At 39.8% G+C, this 21,538-nt stretch overlaps 1 protein-coding gene across 1 annotated transcript in view; it reads right to left on the minus strand.

The window, feature by feature from the left end:
* The window catches only part of UBE2J1 (ubiquitin conjugating enzyme E2 J1), a 64,870-nt gene that overhangs the window by 14,057 nt on the left and 29,275 nt on the right, over nucleotides 1-21,538 (minus strand). Inside the window, exons 6-7 of the mRNA XM_074948103.1 lie at nucleotides 18,284-18,413; nucleotides 14,317-14,451 (exon numbers count right to left, since the gene is read on the minus strand). Of these exons, the coding sequence (XP_074804204.1) occupies nucleotides 14,317-14,451; nucleotides 18,284-18,413 (265 nt within the window). The remainder of the gene's footprint in view (nucleotides 1-14,316; nucleotides 14,452-18,283; nucleotides 18,414-21,538) is intronic.

Raw genomic sequence — 21,538 nt, forward strand, 5'->3', positions numbered from 1 at the left:
CAACATACAACATCAGACATGCATATAGCCTAAAAGGCAAGAACAAGGAGTTCAGATCTCATGCAGGAAATCATCAGACAGAAACACACAGAAAACCATTACATCATATAATCCAGTTTTTTGGAGGAGTAAAAAATAGAAGTACTATGCATACTTTAAATTAAATTAATTAGTACTATGGGAAATGCAGTAGCATTGCTGTTATAACACCTAGCCATTATTAAAAGAGACACTGCCACTACGAGCTAACAGGCTTGAAGACTGAAAAAGAAACACTGAATAGTAAACAAATGCAGATCTATAAAACCATGAGTTTCTGTACCTCACTGATAACTGTGGGCAGTACTCCATCCAAAGCAGGGCTTTGGAGCAGAGCCCAGAGCTGGAGCGTGGAGCAGTGGAGCTTCAAGTTTTTGCCCAGAGCTGGAGCGGAGCCAGAGTACAGAAAATCTTGCTCCAGTTTTTTTTTTCATTTTCAATCCACAATGAATGATATTTAGCAAGAAAGTCCTAAAGGTGCCAAAAAGTTTCAGATTGTATAACAATTGATATTAACATCTACTTTACCACTTTACGTAATATGTCACAGTTATTCTCACTTGGGCCAAAATCAAGATTTAAATGTACAGATACAAAATTACTATGTTTTTTTAAAGAATCAGATAATTATCAGACATCCAGCAACCCTGCAGACAGCTCCCACCCTTGTGCCAAGGCTAGGCGAGTACGTACTTGTGTAGATTAGTTAGATTAGTATGTGCTGATACTTCTTTTGTAAGGGTTGATCAACGAGACACGCTGAGTGCTGCGATTACGGAAAAGTGTGACGCAAGATGCAACATTTAAGATATCACAAACAGGTATATTGCAAAAAAAAAAAAAGTTTTTGTTTATTGATATATTAAGATATCGCAAGAGATATTAACCACTTAAGCTCATTTCACACACGGGCTCCCTTTACATTTGTTCATTTGTACATGCTCCTGTATCACTCTGGCGGACTTATTTTATATGTCATCTGTTCAACCATCTTTTGGTTGCGTTGTTTGTAATTTTTAAATTTACTGAAAAAGTCACGTGCAGCAGGCATATAAATATACAGTAAACATTTTTGCATAAATTAGGAGTGATTTTTGTGATACATCCAGAGTGATTGGAAAACGTCCAACACAACTTTGGGGGTGAATCCTTAGGTCATTTTAAGAAAAAATGTTTCCGTGAACATGTGTCCTAAAATTCTTCCTAAGGGAGCTACAGTCCCTTCAAGGAGGTGACGAAAAGTTAATTTCTGATTAATATCTCAAATACGCTTTAATATAAAGTAATGAAATTATGTCTTTGTCTTAGCGTTAGTATGTGCTACTATATTACATTATCCAAAATTATTTAAACCATAGGCGTCCCGAACTGGCGGTTGGTCATTTTTATTTCATATTTCAAGAAAGGCTTGTCGTCGACTGCCCTGGGTACGAGCGGTAATATTATGTTCCATAATAAGTTAATAATTTTTGTTATTATTATTACGTTTAAATTTTATAATTCCAAAGTTGAAAAATAAGTAATAAGTAAAAATTGTTTGTATCATTCTAAGCATCTAAGCAGATTAAAATTTTTAAACAGTTTTTCGGAAACGGTTAATTATACAAAATAAATAAAGAGTACCATTTTAATGCATGTTTTAGCATTAAATCATTTTCCAGGGTCGTAGCTGTTAAATAGTTGAAGATTTAAAAAATTGGCCCAGTCCCCCCAGTTCATGACGCCTGTAATTTAAATAATTTTATCTGAATGATGTTGTACGATAGAACATTGGAAATAAACTTTAACGGGAAAGCGGATTCAAATTGCAAGCACAGTCCTTTTAGTAAAGAGAGCAAATTTTTGGAAATATGTTTTTCCTTCATCAGGCTGAGAACATTATACAAGATAGAACCTGTTATTTGTTCTATCTTGTATAATCTATTCAGGCTGATGAAGCAAAAACATGTTTCCGAAAATTTGTACTCTTTACTAAAAGGACTGTGCTTGCAATTTGAATCCTCTTTCCCGTTAAAGTTTATTTTCAACCTTGTAACATGTAGCCTTGTTACTTCCCAACAATTAATGTTGTAGAACAGCGATAGCACGTACTAAAGCTACGGCACATACCAAATTTCATTGATATATCTATATTAAAGTGTTTTCGAGATATTAATGAAAAACTTGGAAAATATTTCAAATATATTTACCGCAAAATTTCATAAGAAAAACTAAGTTGCAATTTATAAATAAAAATTTATTATGTATATTAAAAATATTTCTTACTTCATTAAAACTGCAAGAAACACGTTAAAAATATTAAAATATACTTTAATAATAGGTTTCAGAGTAACAGCCGTGTTAGTCTGTATTTGCAAAAAGAAAAGGAGTACTTGTGGCACCTTAGAGACTAACCAATTTATTTGAGCATAAGCTTTCGTGAGCTACAGCTCACTTCATCGGATGCATACTGTAGAAAGTTTAGAAGATCTTATTATACACACACAAAGCATGAAAAAATACCTCCTCCCACCCCATTCTCCTGCTGGTAATAGCTTATCTAAAGTGATCGCTCTCCTTACAATGTGTATGACAATCAAGGTGGGCCATTTCCAGCACAAATCCAGGTTTTCTCACCCCCCCCCCCCCACACAAACTCACTCTCCTGCTGGTACATCATAATCAAAAAGACTGACAAAGGAGGTGCTGTTGTCATCATGAATAGGTCGGAATATGAACAAGAGGCTGCTCGGCAGCTCTCCAACACCACTTTCTACAAGCCATTACCCTCTGATCCCACTGAGAATTACCAAAAGAAACGACAGCATTTGCTCAAGAAACTCCCTGAAAAAGCACAAGATCAAATCCGCACAGACACACCCCTGGAACCCCGACCTGGGATATTCTATCTACTACCCAAGATCCATAAACCTGGAAATCCTGGGCGCCCCATCATCTCAGGCATTGGCACCCTGACAGCAGGATTGTCTGGCTATGTAGACTCCCTCCTCAGGCCCTACGCTACCAGCACTCCCAGCTACCTTGAGACACCACTGACTTCCTGAGGAAACTACAATCCATCGGTGATCTTCCTGATAACACCATCCTGGCCACTATGGATGTAGAAGCCCTCTACACCAACATTCCACACAAAGATGGACTACAAGCCATCCAGAACACTATCCCTGATAATGTCACGGCTAACCTGGTGGCTGAACTTTGTGACTTTGTCCTTACCCATAACTATTTTACATTTGGGGACAATGTATACCTTCATATCAGCGGCACTGCTATGGGTACCCGCATGGCCCCACAGTATGCCAACATTTTTATGGCTGATTTAGAACAACGCTTCCTCAGCTCTCGTCCCCTAACGCCCCTACTTTACTTGCGCTATATTGATGACATCTTCATCATCTGGACCCATGGAAAAGAAGCCCTTGAGGAATTCCACCATGATTTCAACAATTTCCATCCCACCATCAACCTCAGCCTGGTCCAGTCCACACAAGAGATCCACTTCCTGGACACTACAGTGCTAATAAACAATGGTCACATAAACACTACCCTATACCGGAAACCTACTGACCGCTATTCCTACCTACATGCCTCCAGCTTTCACCCTGACCACACCACACGATCCATCGTCTACAGCCAAGCTCTGCGATACAACCGCATTTGCTCCAACCCCTCAGACAGAGACAGACACCTACAAGATCTCTATCAAGCATTCTTACAACTACAATACCCACCTGCGGAAGTGAAGAAACAGATTGATAGAGCCAGAAGAGTTCCCAGAAGTCACCTACTACAGGACAGGCCTAACAAAGAAAATAACAGAACGCCACTAGCCGTCACCTTCAGCCCCCAACTAAAACCCCTCCAACGCATTATTAAGGATCTACAACCTATCCTGAAGGATGACCCAACACTCTCACAAATCTTGGGAGAAAGGCCAGTCCTTGCCTACAGACAGCCCCCCAACCTGAAGCAAATACTCACCAGCAACCACATACCACACAACAGAACCACTAACCCAGGAACCTATCCTTGCAACAAAGCCCGTTGCCAACTGTGCCCACATATCTATTCAGGGGACACCATCACAGGGCCTAATAACATCAGCCACACTATCAGAGGCTCGTTCACCTGCACATCCACCAATGTGATATATGCCATCATGTGCCAGCAATGCCCCTCTGCCATGTACATTGGTCAAACTGGACAGTCTCTACGTAAAAGAGTAAATGGACACAAATCAGATGTCAAGAATTATAACATTCATAAACCAGTCGGAGAACACTTCAATCTCTCTGGTCACACGATTACAGACATGAAAGTCGCTATTTTACAACAAAAAAACTTCAAATCCAGACTCCAGCGAGACACTGCTGAATTGGAATTCATTTGCAAATTGGATACAATTAACTTAGGCTTGAATAGAGACTGGGAGTGGCTTAGTCATTATGCAAGGTAGCCTATTTCCCCTTGTTTTTTCCTACCCCCCCCCCCCCCAGACGTTCTTGTTAAACCCTGGATTTGTGCTGGAAATGGCCCACCTTGATTATCATACACAATGTAAGGAGAGTGGTCACTTTGGATAAGCTATTACCAGCAGGAGAGTGAGTTGGGGGGGGGGGGGTGAGAAAACCTGGATTTGTGTTGGAAATGGCCCAACTTGATTATCATACACATTGTAAGGAGAGTGATCACTTTACATAAGCTATTACCAGCAGGAGAGTGGGGTGGGAGGAGGTATTTTTTCATGCTTTGTGTGTATATAATAAGATCTTCTAAACTTTCCACAGTATTCATCCGATGAAGTGAGCTGTAGCTCACAAAAGCTTATGCTCAAATAAATTGGTTAGTCTCTAAGGTGCCACAAGTACTCCTTTTCTTTTTACTTTAATAATAATTTTGTGTAAAAAGAAAATGCGATCATTTTTGTCCAGAAAATCCACAATAAATTCGAAGTACCTTAGGATATCACAAGCAGGTACATTATAAAAAAATGTAATGCTTTTGTTCATTGCTTTTCGAAGATCATAACAAGAAACATTTGGATGCAGTAGCAGCACAAGAAGATTTAGCCATGGCTTCAACAAAAAAAATCAAATCTGCCCCCCATGATTGATAGCCAGTTTACAGAAAAGGATCTCAACGACGTCTTTACTTTTGAATTTGAAAAGCCCAAATTTGGGCTTTTGGGAAAAGCAAAGAAGAAATCGGCAACGTGCAAGGTGCAAAAGGAAGTGAACGGCGAGCTCAAACCATGTAGCTTCAAGACAAGTGAAGCAAGTGCCGTGAAAAGTTTCAACCTTTGGCGGCATGTAAAATGTAACCATCCTGAAAACTATGCGGCTTTGGTTACAAAAAAGGACCAGGAAGATGAGGCAAAACAGAAAACTGATGCGGCTAAACAACGTTCATCTGGCTCTTTGAAAACTCCCAAAGAAAAGATTTTTTGTGGAGCTTCATCTGAAAAGAAACCCAAAATTGAGCAAACAAAACTTGACTCATATTTGAAGTCCTCAAAGGTTACAGTCACCATGGATGCCAATACTTTCCATGAAGAGCTGATGGAAATGGTTTGCTTGAGTTCAACACAGCTCACTACCTTCAGGCTAAAGAACAAAAGATTCCAAAAAACTGCAGGTGAAATGGGTCGGCAGCTTGGCACTTCGACGGGGTATGATACAGTTCGTCATTTAGTTGTCAGCACAGCTGAGTCTGGTCGCGAAGAGTTCAAGAAAGCCAGGTAACCTATTTCCCCTTGTTTTTTCCTACACACACACACACACACACACACCCCCTGCCCCCTCAGACGTTCTTGTTAAACCCTGGATTTGTGCTGGAAATGGCCCACCTTGATTATCATACATATTGTAAGGAGAGTGATCACTTTAGATAAGCTATTACCAACAGGAGAGTGGGTTTGGGGGGGGGGGGGAAGGAGGGGGGCAGAAAACCTGGATTTGTCCTGGAAATGGCCCACCTTGATTATCATACACATTGTAAGGAGAGTGATCACTTTAGATAAGCTATTACCAGCAGGAGAGTGGGGTGGGGGGAGAGAAAACCTTTTGTAGTGGTAAACACCCATTTTTTCACGGTTTGTATGTATAAGAACATCTTCTGTATTTTCCACAGTATGCATCCGATGAAGTGAGCTGTAGCTCACGAAAGCTTATGCTCAAATAAATTGGTTAGTCTCTAAGGTGCCACAAGTACTCCTTTTCTTTTTTCAAGAAAGCTTTGGAGCAAAAATTGTGCTACCTGAAAATGGATGCGGCAACCCGTGGAAACAGAAATTTCCTTGCAATCAGTGCTCAGTACTACGAAGAAGGAAAAGATAAAGCTGTGGTAAAAACACCTTGGACAGAATCGACACTGAAAGGCATCACAATTCTTCGTATGTGAAATGTCAAGTAAAAGCTATTTTAGAAAAATTTGGGATCAGTGAAATGCAAGTGCTGAGCATCTGCGTTGACAATGCAGCAAACATGATGTGTGCCGTCAAAAATTTCAGCGAGGACAATGAAACCATTTCTACCTCTGAGAACAGGGATGTGGACAGAACTGAAGCTATTTTGCCTGATGAAGGAATTAAAGGAATGGATGAAATTGAACTCAACATGGATGCTGCTGCGCAATGGGTTAATGACCCTACCCTCATACTTCCAACATGGCTTCATGAGGACGACTCAAAAGTCCAACTGATGAGGTGTGGTATTCACACTCTTCAGATGGCAATCTGGGACGGACTGAACAAAGAACTCGCGAAGAAATTTCTGGCAAAAATTTGACAAGTCGTTGTCAAACTAAGAACCCCAAGTATTCAAAGTGTTCTGCTTGATCTACATGGGGTAACTCAATCATTGGATACTGTGACTTGCTGGAGTTCAACATTTGCGATGATTGATCTGCTTCTCGTTTTTCAATCTTACTGTGAACAAATGGCTGCTGCTGGAACAAGAGAACTCAAGTTAACAAAAGCTGAATGGGACAAAGTGAAGAACCTGCGAGACCTTTTAGCAAAGCCAAACCAAACAACCATGAATCTTCAAGCTGTCGATGTAACCCTGGGAGTTTTAATGAAGGAATGGCAAAAACTGTCAAAATTCTTGCAAGAAAATGGTGGACAAATTGCAGAAGGAATTCTATCCCCCATGCAGAAACGCGAAGAGATGCTTTTTGACAATATTCATGTCCTTGCTGCAGTTTATGTTGACCCACGGAATCGGATTCTTCTTACCTCAAGGGAAATACCAAAGGCAAAGGAAGGGCTCCTTGATATTGCTTGACGACTCAGAAAACAAAATCTATTGCTACATTTGAACTCGGCGAAAGAGGTTGAAGAAAACGAAATACAACAAAAGGAGTCATCAACGATCGAATTTGCGATTTCGGAAAGTTCACATCCTTCAGAAACAGCAGGCTGTTCTCAAACTTCCATCTCCACTCTGAACTTGTTCGAGCGTCCATCCCTGAGACGTCTTCTACCATCATAGGGAAATGGAGATAATTCAAGCACCAATTCTTCAGAAGATGATGCCTTCGAAAAGGAATTGGATAAACAAGAGAGACGCCGGTGAGTTTCTGCGATTCATAATTGTAATGAAGCATTATTCGAGAGAAACTTTCGGGAAGATTGTGAGGTGATGGAGTCGATTGGTAGGCTAAAAGCTAAGTCTGTTTTTGAGGCCATTCACAGCTACCCACACCACATTCAGGCTGCCTGTAGAATTGCTTTGAGCATCCCAACAACTCAAGCTACTGTAGAGCGACTGTTTTCGGCTTTAAAGTTCATTTTAAATGATTTGCAACAGGCTATGAAAGACGACTTGATTGCTGCAATAATTTTTTACAGAATGAATTATGAATGATTCTAGTTTGTATCTTTGCTGATGACATTTAAATTGTTTTAACAGTCTGAATAAAAATGTTTTTTCATAATTACAGTATGCACTTTTTTATTTCGTTACAAATTAATTTGAGTCGGAGTGCGGAGTGGAGTCGGAGCGGAGCTGGAGCAGTCACTATTGGTGCCGGAGCGGAGCAATTCACAAATTTGATTGCTCCAAATCACTGATCCAAAGTCAACAGAATGGAAACAATGCTCAGCTAATGGCATGAGAAATGCACCACTTCCTCTCCACAGGGAGAAAGGGCCACTGATGGTGCAAAGAGAGGATGTGGTCTCAAAACTGTGCAGAGCCAGAGGACCTTTCAGAAAACCCTGTGGATCCTGATAAAGTGGCAACTGCTTCACATACTGTCTGGACACCTTCCTCCTAACAGCATTATTGTCTCCGTTGTGCTGACACCAGTTCAACAAACAATACCCCTCCCTCCTTCCAAGTGGAGTGGGGTAAATGTCACTGAGCAAAAGTTATTGCTGAAAGCAACAAAATTAAGTTCAAAGGGTAAGTCTGCTGGAAATGGTTTGTTTTTTTTTAAAACTCCTCACCTCTTCCTCTGCAACTGGACATCTTTCCCACATTTCTGCAGAGCACAACAACAGTTTGTCCAGAGACTGGCTACTATTGGCAATCAGATGAGAATGCTGCATAGGCAACGCTCCCCGCTTTCTACTTTCAGCACGATTACTATTTTCTTCCTCTGTGCTGTGGCCAGGAGTCTATATATCATCAACCTCCATTGTGCCTCCTGCCCAGAATGCCAATTACACAGCCCATGACCGCAGTTAAGGGCCTCTTTAGTACCTTTACAAATTACTGAAATCCCTGTCGAGAGGATACCCATGGATCTGATAGGCCCACCGGAGAAGTTGGCCAGGGGCCAGACTGTACTCATTGTTCTGGATTATGCCACTCGATACCCAGAAGCCGTCCCCCTACTAAACGAAATGTCCAAGACGATAGCAAAGAATTTGATTCAAATCTTCTCTAGGGTAGGGATACCTAAAAAGATCTTGATGGACCAAGGAACCCCCTTTGTGTCGAAGTACATGAAGGACTTACGGGCCTTACGAACCTCAGTCTACCATCCACAGACTGACGGCCTTGTCAAATGCTTTAACAGGACACTGAAGAACATGATATGGAAAGTGGTGAGACGGGACAGAAAACATTTGGATAACTTACTATCTTACTTGATGTTTGCAATAAGGGATGGTTCCCAGATTTCCACTGAGTTTTCCCTGTGGCATACTGGAGACTGCCAAGGAGGACTAGGAAGAACAACCTAACCAGGGGAGAAACATCATTGCTCATGTGATACAGATGTCGGACCAAAAAGCCCAAGTCACCCCCATAGTGTGGGAACACCTGGAAAGAGCACAAGAGGCTCAAAAGACCTATTATAATCGCCAAGCGAAAGTTCGCAAATTCCAGATGGGAAATCAGGTAATGGTGCTAGTGCCCACAGTTGAAAGCAAGCTCCTGGACAGATAGAAGGGCCCATATGAAGTAATAGAAGTCGTCAGGGAGACTGATTATAAGATTTAACAGCCTGATCACCAGAAGCAGGAGCAGATCTACCATGTCAATCTATTGAAGCCCTGGCAAAACACAGAAGCTTATGTGGTCGCCCTAGAGACGCCACCAGCATATCCCCACAATTGACTCCTGAACAAGGAGCAGAAGTTATCAAAATGACTGAATGAAACCACGTGTTCTCTGAGAAGCCAGGCAGAACCACAGAAGGTCATCATCACAGATCCCGGAGTAAAGGTGAAGGTTAAACCATTCCAGATCTAGGAGTCATTGAGGAGTCTCATAGTCAGTGGTCCAGTGCAATCGTTCTGGTACTTAAGCCAGATAGCACTACGAAATTCTGGAATGACTTTGGAAAATTAAACAAGGTATCCCAGTTTGATGCCAACGCCATACCTCAAATAGGTGAACTAACTGACCAACTGGGGAAAGCACAATTCTCGTCCACCCTTCAACCTGACCAAAGGGTATTCGTAAATTCCTCTGGCAAGGGAAGCCAAAAAACACACACACACACACACCCCAAAACTGATTTTTCGACACCAGAAGGATTGTACCAGTACACCATCCTCCCTTTGGGATTGCACAGGGCTCCTGCAACCTTCCAGCGGCTCATGGATAAGCTGTTACATCCACATGCCAAGTAAGCTGCCACTTACTTGGATGATGTGGTCATACATAGCCCAAACTATGAGATGCACCTGGAAAAGGTGGAAGCAGTATTAGATACCTTGAGGACAGTGGGTCTCACTGCGAATCCCTCCAAGTGTGCAATAGGTCTAGTGGAAGCCAAATACCTTGGGTACATTGTGGGGAGAGGCACAGCGAAACCCCAACTAAACAAGCTAGAGGTGATACAAAGTTGGCCTCGACTGATCTGGAAGAAATGGGTCAGAGCATTTCTGCGGATTATTGGGTACTACAGGCAATTCATTTCCCACTTTGCTACCAGAGCATACCCATTGATAAACCTCATAAAAGCCTGGGCCCAGACATAGTGAAATGGACCTGCGTGGCTGAAGAAGCTCTTGCAGATCTGAGGACAGCCCTCTGCAGTAGTCCGGTGCTAGCAGACCCAGACTTCGAGAAGGAGTTTACTAGAAATGGATGCCTCTGAGGTAAGGTTGGGAGCCGTACTTTCTCAAATGGTAGGGGAGGAAGAACACCCAGTCCTATTCCTCAGTAGGAAACTCCTTCCCAGAGAACAAAAATATGCCGTGGTAGAGAAAGAATGCCTGGTAGTAAAATGCAACTGAATTTCATTACCTCACCTTCCTAGTATCAGATCAGGGCCTCAGGGCCCATTTTTACTATCTTTGCTCAGGGCAGGCTTTTATTAGCTTCAGCATGAGTTTACCCTAGGAATGAATAACAGCAGGTCCTGTAATACAACCCTTCACATTTCACATCTCATTTTCCCTCTGTTCAGCTTTGACAACGCCTCACTCCCCAGTGACTGAAATGGACTGAAATTAAACTGGTTCCTACTCCCAAATGGTGGTGGCTCAGAAACATGGGCAGCTTTTGAAACATATGTTCAGTGAAGCAATACGAGCAGAGAGATGGACAATCTGATCCCTTAAAATATTAATCTACTTTTGACAGCAGTCCATCACATACAACAAATAAATGTTTATGTAAGTTTAAAGCTTTAATCATTTCATATGTCAACTGCTCTGAAAAAAAAACTATGCATGCAGTAGAACTGATAATCTACTGAAGAAAACAATATTATTAGAAATGGGAATAATTAAACTCTTATTATTTAAAAAGACTTCCTTTCCAATTTAAACACTAAGATGCCTGTGATTATTTCTGTTGGCTCTAGTGTATTAGTTTTAATTAATTCAATACTCTTAAGAGCCAGGATTTGTGGTAAAAAGAATATAATCAAATGGCTTATTCTGAACGTGAACAATCTGGAAGAAATCCTTATCGTGGAAAAATGCATGCTATTAGCATGTTTGTATTTCCACCTAGCTGGAAAGTGCACTGCAAGATGCAACAGATGGTCTGACTTTTTTTTTTTTTTTAAACCAATTTGTAGCCCATCATTGCTAAAAAAACTCCACAGCTTATCTGAGATTTGTCTACAATTTATCAGTGAATTTAGATTGTATTTGCAGCAGTCACAACAGCAGGTGCCCTGGCCCAGTACCAGGCCTTAGGCACTTCCAGAATGGCTGGGTTATATAAGCCCTATCCCTGGCAGTATTCATATGCAAATGTCATAATAAAGTGCACAATTTATTTAAAATGGTAAGAATTAAGATTTTCATTTACTTAGCCAAATTTATTGCAGAGATTATAAAAACAGGAACATAATCTTATTTAATTAAAAGAAAATCTGCAAATCGCAGCAGACATACTTCTTTGCCTCTTGTACATAAGAATATCACACTCTGGTGCAAGAGACTGGGACAGTAAGTAGAAGGATAAAGTTCTTGAAACCTTCTTAATAAACTACAGTAGTATCCAGATACCACAAACATTTGTGTATCTTTAACCAACACATAAAACAAGTTACTGAATGCTGCAACAGTAGAAGAAAATAATCAATTTATTTATAACATGCAATTAATGGAAGAAATGGAAAAAGAGAAAGGCTGCTCTTGTGGTTAAGGCAAAGGACTGGGAGTCAGGACATCTGGGTTTTAATCCCAGTTCTGCCACAGACTGCTGGGCAAATCTAGGAAGGTCACTTAGGTCTAATTTTCAGAAATGGCCTCTACAGACTCCCTTGCTTCGTGGCATCTATTTCAAGTATTAGCCCTCTCATGGTCCTCTTCACTCTTAAAGCTCTATAGTTGGAAGGTACTGTTTCACTTTTGTTGCCCTATGTGAAGTTATCACAAGGAGCATCCTTTGGCATTTTTAAATTAAATGCATAAGTAACTAAGGGCTAAATCCTCTTCAATATCCAGCCTGAGTAAACATTCTGTGTGTTGGGAAGCAGAATCTTTCTTAATAGCTAGCAGCCCAAAGAATGCTGTAACCTCTCCAGCAGCTGCATACATATCTCAGTGTATCGTGGATCTGTATAGTTCTGGATTCATCAGACCAGCATTCATCAGTGCAAAATCAACTATATGATGGGAGTCCCCACAAAAGGTATGGTGATGCCCAGGAGGTGCAGACTGTGTATAGACTTCCTGCAGCCTGCCTCCCTCCCACTGGTTCCATTGGATTCAGGGCCTTCCAGGTAGTGGTTGAAGTGACAGGTAAATTCTAGACTAAACATTAGGTGCAACGTTTTGGATGGGCTGGCAGCATGTGAGTGTGCATTGAAGAGCAAGCGTGTTTAATATCTTAAAGATTTAGGAAGAGATTGTAGTATTTGAGGTTTGTTTATTAGGATGCAGCTGAGGAATTTGGCTGTTGAGATGCTCAGCAAAGGGTGGGTTTCTGGTAAATGTTATGGAAGTGCCATGATTTTATTATGGCCTGGAGGAGGAAAGCAAAGGAAAGGGCAAAGTCAAAGATGATCTCCAGGTGATGGGCCTCAGGTACAGGGGTGGTGGTGCTGTTATCAACCAATACAGAGAATGGAATTAGTGGAGGTACTTGGGGAGAAAAGGTTAAGAGCTCTGTTTTGGCTATGTTGATTCTGAGATTATGTCAAGTCATCTAGATGAGTGAAGCCCCAATCATGGTTTCTCTATATACAAGTAAGAAGACACGGTCCCTGCCTCAAAAATCTTATAATCTAAGAGACATCACTGAGACAAAAAGAGGTGCAAGATTGAAGTGCAGAGCAGAGATCTAAACTAAAGAGGTCTACTCAACAATCGTAAGTATAGAGTTGATAATTAAACCCATGTAACTGGATGAAGTTGCCCTAGGATAGGGTGCACAGGGAAAAGAAGAGGGAGCCTAAGAACAGAGCCCAGAGGAATCCAGCAGAGAGGGAATGAAGGGGAAACTGCCAAGAGCAACACTAAAAGAGCAGCTAAAGAGGTAGAAGACCTATGAAAGGACGGTGCCACAGAAGCTCAGAAAAGACAGAATATCAAGGAGGAAGTGACAAGCCATACCAAGGGAAGCAGAAAAGACAAGGTTGAAGTATCCACCTTGAGACTTAGCTTAGAAATGACTTAGATGCAGAGGATAACAGTCAGTTTAGAGTACACAGATCTGGCATTCAGTGTAAGGTCAGTAAATTAATACAGCTCTTACAGACAGCCCACTCCATGGCCTTGTCTAGGCTAGAATTTAAGATTACATAACACATGCTAATTAACACCTTTTAAGAGTCTACTATCGATAAGACACAGTTGTCTTTAATGTGCTAAAAGAATCAAACTAAAGGCTAGGTTATCCTGATAAGCGCTAACATTACATCTGAAATCCTAGCCTAGACAGGGCCAGTGAGTTTGGAAATAAAGTAAAAGAAGGAGAAAGAATAGTGGCTGGAAAGAAAATAAAGCAACCCCTGGCCCTATAGTATAATTAGTCCCATTAGTCATTAGTGACTCAGGGCCAAAAAAAAATTATTTATTTTTTTTAAACAGTGGCATGTCTTCTTCACATAATTTCTACGTTGGTATACATAGTCTATTTTGTTAACTGCTCTTCGGTCAAAGTATTGATTTCAAGTGTTTACTAAACATGTAAAGAAAAAGTTTTTTTTCCTTATCATCATATAAATAAAAGGAAATTCACCTATCTGTATATCTTATTATGTAGTCTTACACAACTAAGTATTCCACAATCTTAAAGAAAGTCTCATATCAGCTAAATAATTCTCTGGACATGTCTATACACTGCTTGGTTTTCAGATCCTGGCCTCCATTTGCAAATGCACTCACATCTAATAAGATTTATCAAACACATATCATACCATTGTACTGGTGGTTGGATTCTGGAATGCTCTACTTATACCATCCTGTCGCAGCTCAGGTAAGGTGGCAGAGTGGTTCAATTCCGATGTGTTTGGGGATTCAGTGATAGACTTTCTGGATGAATTGATTTCAGCCTAAAGAGAATACATTTGTACATTTCAGATAAGAGATCAAATTAGTTATAATATACTCTAATGTAGTTTATTTGATCTATTATGGAGCATCTGTTTCAACATTTACAGCATATGAGATTTACGAATCCTTATCAATAGACATGCAAATTGTGTTTAAGCTATATACAGTGTTTCTGGAATTTGTTGCAGTGTTGCAATTCTGAACAATTTTCACAAGGAGTAAGTCTACTGACGCACAAAAACAAATAAAAAACCTGCAGACGCATTTCTGATTTTTAGTTTCACTTGGTTGTATATAATGGTGGACGTTAACATCCAAAAGGGGTATAAGATAAGGAACGAATTTGGAGAAAAAAAGTTACCTCAAATAAATGCCAAACATTTTTTAAAAGTTATATTTCTTACATGGTCTCACTGACTTTGACAGCATTTTGGGGAATCCTTATGAAAGCACTGATTGTTTTAGAGTATTTTTTCTAATGTATTACATATATAAAGGCTTTCCTTGAACATTAGGCCTTCATGCTTTCAACTGTCACATCTTTTTCTTGAAAAAGCTGAACTGGATTAAAGCAGAAGTCAACACTCTACACCTTGCGTCTCTTCTGCCTCACAACCAACCATGATGGGACAAACAGCCATCAGCTGGCTATTTAAACTATAAAAGCACAAAAAATGCCTTTAGGGGGCTCATATCTGGAATGGAAATTCTTCAGAGATGTTATCCTAGCTTAGAGGAACCCCAAACAATACCTCATTTCATAAAGATATAAGAAATATTACTTCTCAACATCTCAAGAATATTAAACTGTTTATTTTCTATGCTATTAGAATCCAATAGCTTGTGAAGTGTTAAATGCTTTACAACCTAATTGATACTAATGGGAACGAGAGGCATTCGCACATTACAGGGTTAGGCCCTTAATTTTCAGTGCAAAAGGGATAAGAGAAAGTCAAAATATTAACTGTTTCTTAGCATCTATAAAATGTCTCACATTGAGAAGTGCTACATGTTTAACAGTGTTCTCACTTCGAAGATTCAAGAGAATGTGACACATCCATGAGGACTTGTAATGGGGTCACTGCAGAGGAGAAAAAGTAGCATCATTCTCCTGAGCTGAACACTTTACCAATGGCACATAACTATGAGTAAAAACAACTGTTCTGAACCAATTTTACTCACAGCATGCAATGTAGATAAAGTACTTTGGTAGAGGGGTGCAATGCTACACTTCCCATGCCCTGTGTCTGAATCTCAAGCGACTGAATTTGCTTTCTCCAATCTTATTAAATACATACATAAGTAGTAGTATTAAAAAGTACAAGCAAGGGATTAGGAACCAATAAGTTGTGTAAAGAACAAGAGCTTATCTCCTGACATTTTAATGTAACCCTTTTCTCTTCTATGCTCTTATTCCCTCGCGTTGGTCATGCCTTGCTGTTCTGTCTGATACTGCAAGGTCCTGAACACCTTACATTTCAGGTGATCTAGAAATTTTTCCTATTATTTTTAAAATTGGAATGAAACTTTAGATCAATTCACTGATTGTCTGATCAATATATTCCATTCCCTTCATGTTTAGATAGACTGGCTTTTTGTAACTCACTTATATCAAATATACTACTTGTTCAAATGTAGGTCAACACAACAATAGCATGTTATACAGTGCACTACATAGGAACATAGCTTGGACATAGGACTTTGCAGAAGACTGAGGCTTTTCCTGAGGAGCGTATAGCAACAGTTCTTACTTATTCCAAATGCTAACATGGAATATCCATTCTTAGAAATCCCAATGGTTCTTTACACCCCTCAATGGTAATTCCCACAATTTTTGTGTGTGTACCAAAATAATAGTCTGTATCAGACAAATGTTAATAAGAAAATAGAACCATCTCCTGCCATCTGACCTGGGGCTGTGAGCCAATCAAGTCAGAAAACTGGAAGTCAGAAGGTATGCCTGGCTTTGCCAGTCTTGTTTCCTGGCTTTGGGTAAGCCACTTAAAGGCAATATGCACAGAGAAAAAAACTGGGATTGTGCCCTCTTTTGCTTCTGATGTGTGAATGCAATTTGAAAGGGTTTGGGGAGGCTTGTGCTATACATTAGAAATTCTGATCTTGCTAATCCATTTTTTTCCTAGAAGCGTATAGACCACTAGTTCTGTAGTAGGTTTATGATGACCTAGAGAGGAAGGATAGTCCAGTGGTTAGGCTGCTACCCTGGAACTTGGGAGACCTGGGTTCAATTCCGTTCTCTACCCTAAACTTCCTATGTGACTTTGAGCAAGCCACTTAGTATTTCTGTGTATCAGTTCACCATCTGTAAAATGAGGATAATAGTACTTCCCTATGGTGTGTGGATAAACGAGTGTGAGACACAAATACCCTGATGACAGGTGCCATATAAGTCTGATAGGTAGGTAGCTAGATAGATATCATCTTTAAAAATGTGAAACTTCATTGAATGGGGAAGAGATTTTTATTTAGGCTATGTGGTGGATTTGTTTGCTTGCTTGTTAGATTCCTGTTCCACTCAATGCCCTGAGAAAAACATTTTTAAAATAGTTTTGTGAAAAGATTGTATTCCCATAACCTTTCAATTAAGAGATCTGAAAAATATGGATTGTGAGCCAAGATCACCAGAGAATCTGCTAAATCAAAAAAGAGCAGACTTGACATTCCTAATATTTCTATTGTTAAAAACTAGTAGTATTTAAAAACAAGAACAAAAAATCCCACACACTTTTCAGGATTTATACATCATAAAGAACCAAAAAGGGCACAGTCCAATTTTTAGCCTTTTGCAAGTCACCTTTTAACTCTCTGTGCCTGTATTTCTCCTCCTTAGCCCACCTTTATAAAGTATTTTGAGATCTTCATATGAAAAATATGATTATGAACAGAATCAGGCCACGTCCATATTTGGAAAGGTGACTCCTAAGGAACACATAAGTGCTACAAACATTGGTATTGGTTGTTTAGCAGGTGGCAATATTCACTTTGATACTAGACCAAACCAATATCGTAGCACAGTGCTAGGGGGAACTGTGCTACTGGAGATATAGGGTGAAATTCTGACCACGCTGAAGTCAATGGGTAGTCTTTTGCATAAGATGCAACACTGAGGTTTCACTACAGTTAAGAAAGCCCTGACTCCATGTACAACAGAGTCTTCCTCAGTGGTTCACTTCCTTAAGTTTAGTGAAAAGCATATGGTGCATGCAAGACATGCTAATTTCTCAGTATCATACTTGGCTAAACAAAAACCTGATTTCACTGGACCACCCAAAAGGCACTTTCTGGTAAGAACCCTATCCATACTAGATTCCAATTTTCTACATTCAATCTCTTCAGCTGTGCAGCTTGTGGGGGGAAAAAGTTTGCAATTTTTTTTGTGCATAATGAAAAAAGTATATGTTTTACTCTCTTCATATACAAAAAAAAATCATCAGAACTGTGTTTCTCTAAACTTCTCAAAAGTATTTATGTTTGGGCAAACACTAAACGAAGCTTGGAAAATTTCATCAACACGGTTAGGCAACCTTTCCTATCACCTTTGCTACCATTGTCACTGAACCACAGTTGGTGCTTGTGTCGGACAACACATCAGTTTGCGTCTTCCCAGAAACCAACTGCACCATCTTTGGAAAGTGTCTGGTTTTCCACAGCTTACCCTGAAACCAAGTCTCCTGCACAGCAATACAATGCAGTGCTGCTGTGTTACAATGTAAGCATTTTCTCAATGTTTTTGTTTCCTCATAGCAACACTACATTTGCAGTTTCCTCAAATTAAGCAATCAAACCAAGAAAAATTACGAACAGTCAGTCTACCTTGAAGCTAATTTGTCTGGCAAGTTCCTTGGCCTCTTCATCAGCCTGGCTTGAAGCACTTCCCGATGTTAATGGTAACAGGCTTATCTTCATTGCTGAGCCACATATATCACAGCAGAAATCCTGTGACCTGATAAGTAAAATAGTTTTAAATGGAGATTTTCTTGTTTTAAACAATGTTTTTCTTGAAAAATGAGAAACATTAACAAGACAACCTACCAAAGCACTTGGGTAATAATAAGCATAATTAGCATAAACAGTTAAAAAATAAAGTACGATATCAGTCTGTAGCAACTATCATTGGCTGCAGTGTTGAAAAATCTGGGCTTAGAATTCTATATACTCTTTCCTAGATGTAATTTTGGGAAAATATTTACTCCCAGTTTTCATAATATTTCTGTGGCCTCATTATATTAAAGATATTACCAACATTATTAACGGCTGTTTTATCTCTGTTACAAATTAATTATCAGAACCAGCAAAATATATAATGCAAAAAGCCATGGTATTACAACAACATAGAAACTTTATACGCACTAAATTCAGACTTAAGGTTCCTCTCGCAGCATTGACTCTATTACATTACACATGTATGTTATGATGGGATCTTTCATTATATGATGGTAATAGTAGACTTTCAATGACAGGCCATTGCACACACCAAAAAAACAAAAAACAAACAAAAAAAACAAACACCAAAACAGCAAATAGCCCTCATTTAGATATAGCCAAGATTTTAAGTTTTTAAATTAACCCTTCCAAAAATTATTTAGAAGTAGTTTCAGAGTATTTTATATTTCTCCACAAAACTTAAAAAAAATAACAAGGAAGCTAATGAGTTTTGAAGCTTTGGCTTCCTTGACCATGGGATGCTCCTCCGGGAAGGAGGACTGGAGGGAAGAGATGGCAACAACCAGATGAAGAAAGGGAAAAATATCATCAAACACCAACTTGCCAACCTAGCCAGGAGGGTTTTAAACTAGGTTTAAAGGGGGCAAATGACAAAATCCCACACAGTAAGTATAAAAAAACGTGACCTTGATGGAGGGCTCGAAGTTGGGGATGGGAATGGAAAATTACAATAGGTTCATAGAATCAACAAGAAGGAAAACAGTGGGAGAATCTTCTGAACATTTTACATGTCTATACACAAATGCCAGGAGTATAGGGAATAAACAGGAAGAACTGGAAGTCTTACTACACAAGCAAAATTATGACTTAATTGACATCACCAATTTGGTTGGAAAAATTTCATGACTAGAATATTGATATTGAGGGGTATTATATTGTTCATGAAGGACAGGCGGGGAAAAAAGGGAGGAGGGGTTGCATTGTATATCAAGAATGTATACACTTGTTCTGAGTCCAGAAGGAGCTGAGAGGCAAACCAGCTGAAAGCCTCTGGGTAAAGATAAAAGGATCAAAAACAGGGACAACATCACGGTAGACCACCGAGTCAGGAGAAGGAGGCAGCGGCATTTCTAGAACAAACAACAGAAATATCCAAAACACATGACCTGGTAGTAATGGCAGACTTCAACTACCCAAATATCTGTTGGAAAAGTAATATAACAAAATACAAAATGTCCAATTAGTTCTTGGAATGTGTTGGGGACAATTTGATTCAGAAGGTAGAGGAACTAACCAGGGGGGTAGCCATTTTAGACTTGCTTTTGACTAACATGGAAGAATTGGATGTGAATCTGAAGGAAGAGGGCAACTTGGGTCAAAGTAATAAAGAAATGATAGACTTCATGATTCTAAGGAAAGGAAAGAGTGAGAGGAGCAGAATAAGGATAATGGACTTGCTAGGTAAGATCCCATGGGAAAAAAATACAAGGGAAAAAGGAGGAGTTCAGGAGAGCTGACAGTTTCGCAAAGAGACAATATTAAAGGCAAAATTGCAAACTAATAGGAAGAACAGCAAGAGGGCAATATAAGGAGCTCTTTAATGACCTGAAAATCAAAAAGGAATCCTACAAAAAGCTGAAATATGGACAAATTGTTAAGGATGAATACAAAAGGACAGTGCAAGCATATAGAGACAAAATCAGAAAGGCTAAGGCACAAAATGAGTTACACCTGGCAAAGGACATAAAAGGCAATAAGTAGTTCTATAAAAATAAGGTTCTATAAATACATTAGGCGCAAGAGTTTTGTTTCATGGTCTCTGTGTGTATATAATGTCTTCTGCAGTTTCCACGATATGCTATGCATCCGATGAAGTGAGCTGTAGCTCACGAAAGCTCATGCTCAAATAAACTGGTTAGTCTCTAAGGTGCCACAAGTACTCCTTTTCTTTTTTCTTTTTACGAATACAGACTAACACGGCTGTTACTCTGAAACCGTACATAAAAAGAGAGTAAAGAGAGCTATTAACAGACAACACCAAGAAAGCTGAGGTGTTTAAAGTCTATTTTGCGTCAATCTTCATTAAAAATGTAAGTTGTGACTAGATGCTTAACACAATTAATATTAACGAGAAGGGGGAATGAACACAAGCGCAAATAAGAACAGATTAAAGACGATTCAGATAAGTTAGGTGTATTCAATTCAGCAGGGCCTGATGAAATTCACCCTAAAGTATTTAAGGAACTAGCTGAAGCAATCTTGGAACCATCAGTGATTATCTTCCAGAATTCATGGAGGACAGGTGAGGGCCCAGAGGATTGGAGATGGGCAAAGTACCTATCTTTTAAAAGGGGAACAAAGAGGATCCAGAGAATTATAGGCCAATCAGCCTAACTTCGATACCTGGAAAGATACTGAGAGATCATACAAGAAGACCTGGACAACCCTGAAAAATGGAGCAATAGAAATGGGTAGAAATTTAATAGTGCAAAGTGCAAGTTCATGCACTTAGAGACTAACAGCAAGAATTTTTGCTATTAGCCGGGGTCTTATCAGTTGGAAGCCACAGAGGCGAAAGACCTAGGTGTATTGGTTGATCACAGGATGACTATGTGATGTAGCCATGAAAAAGGGCTAATGCAATCCTAGGATGCACCAGGCAAGGTATTTCCAGTAGAGATAGGGAAGCGTTAGTACCATTATACAAGGCACTGATAAGACCTCATCTGGACTGCTGTGTGTAATTCTGGTCTCCCATGTTTAAGAAAGATGAATTCAACCTGGAACAGGTGCAGAGAAGGGCTACTAGGATGATCAGAGGAATGCAAAACCTACCTCAAAAGAGAGCTGGGCTTATTTAGCCTAATCAAATGAAGACTGAAGGGAGATAGGATTGCTCTCTAT

This window comes from Natator depressus, chromosome 3, assembly GCF_965152275.1.
Source record: "Natator depressus isolate rNatDep1 chromosome 3, rNatDep2.hap1, whole genome shotgun sequence".
NCBI classification, from domain to species: Eukaryota; Metazoa; Chordata; order Testudines; family Cheloniidae; genus Natator; species Natator depressus.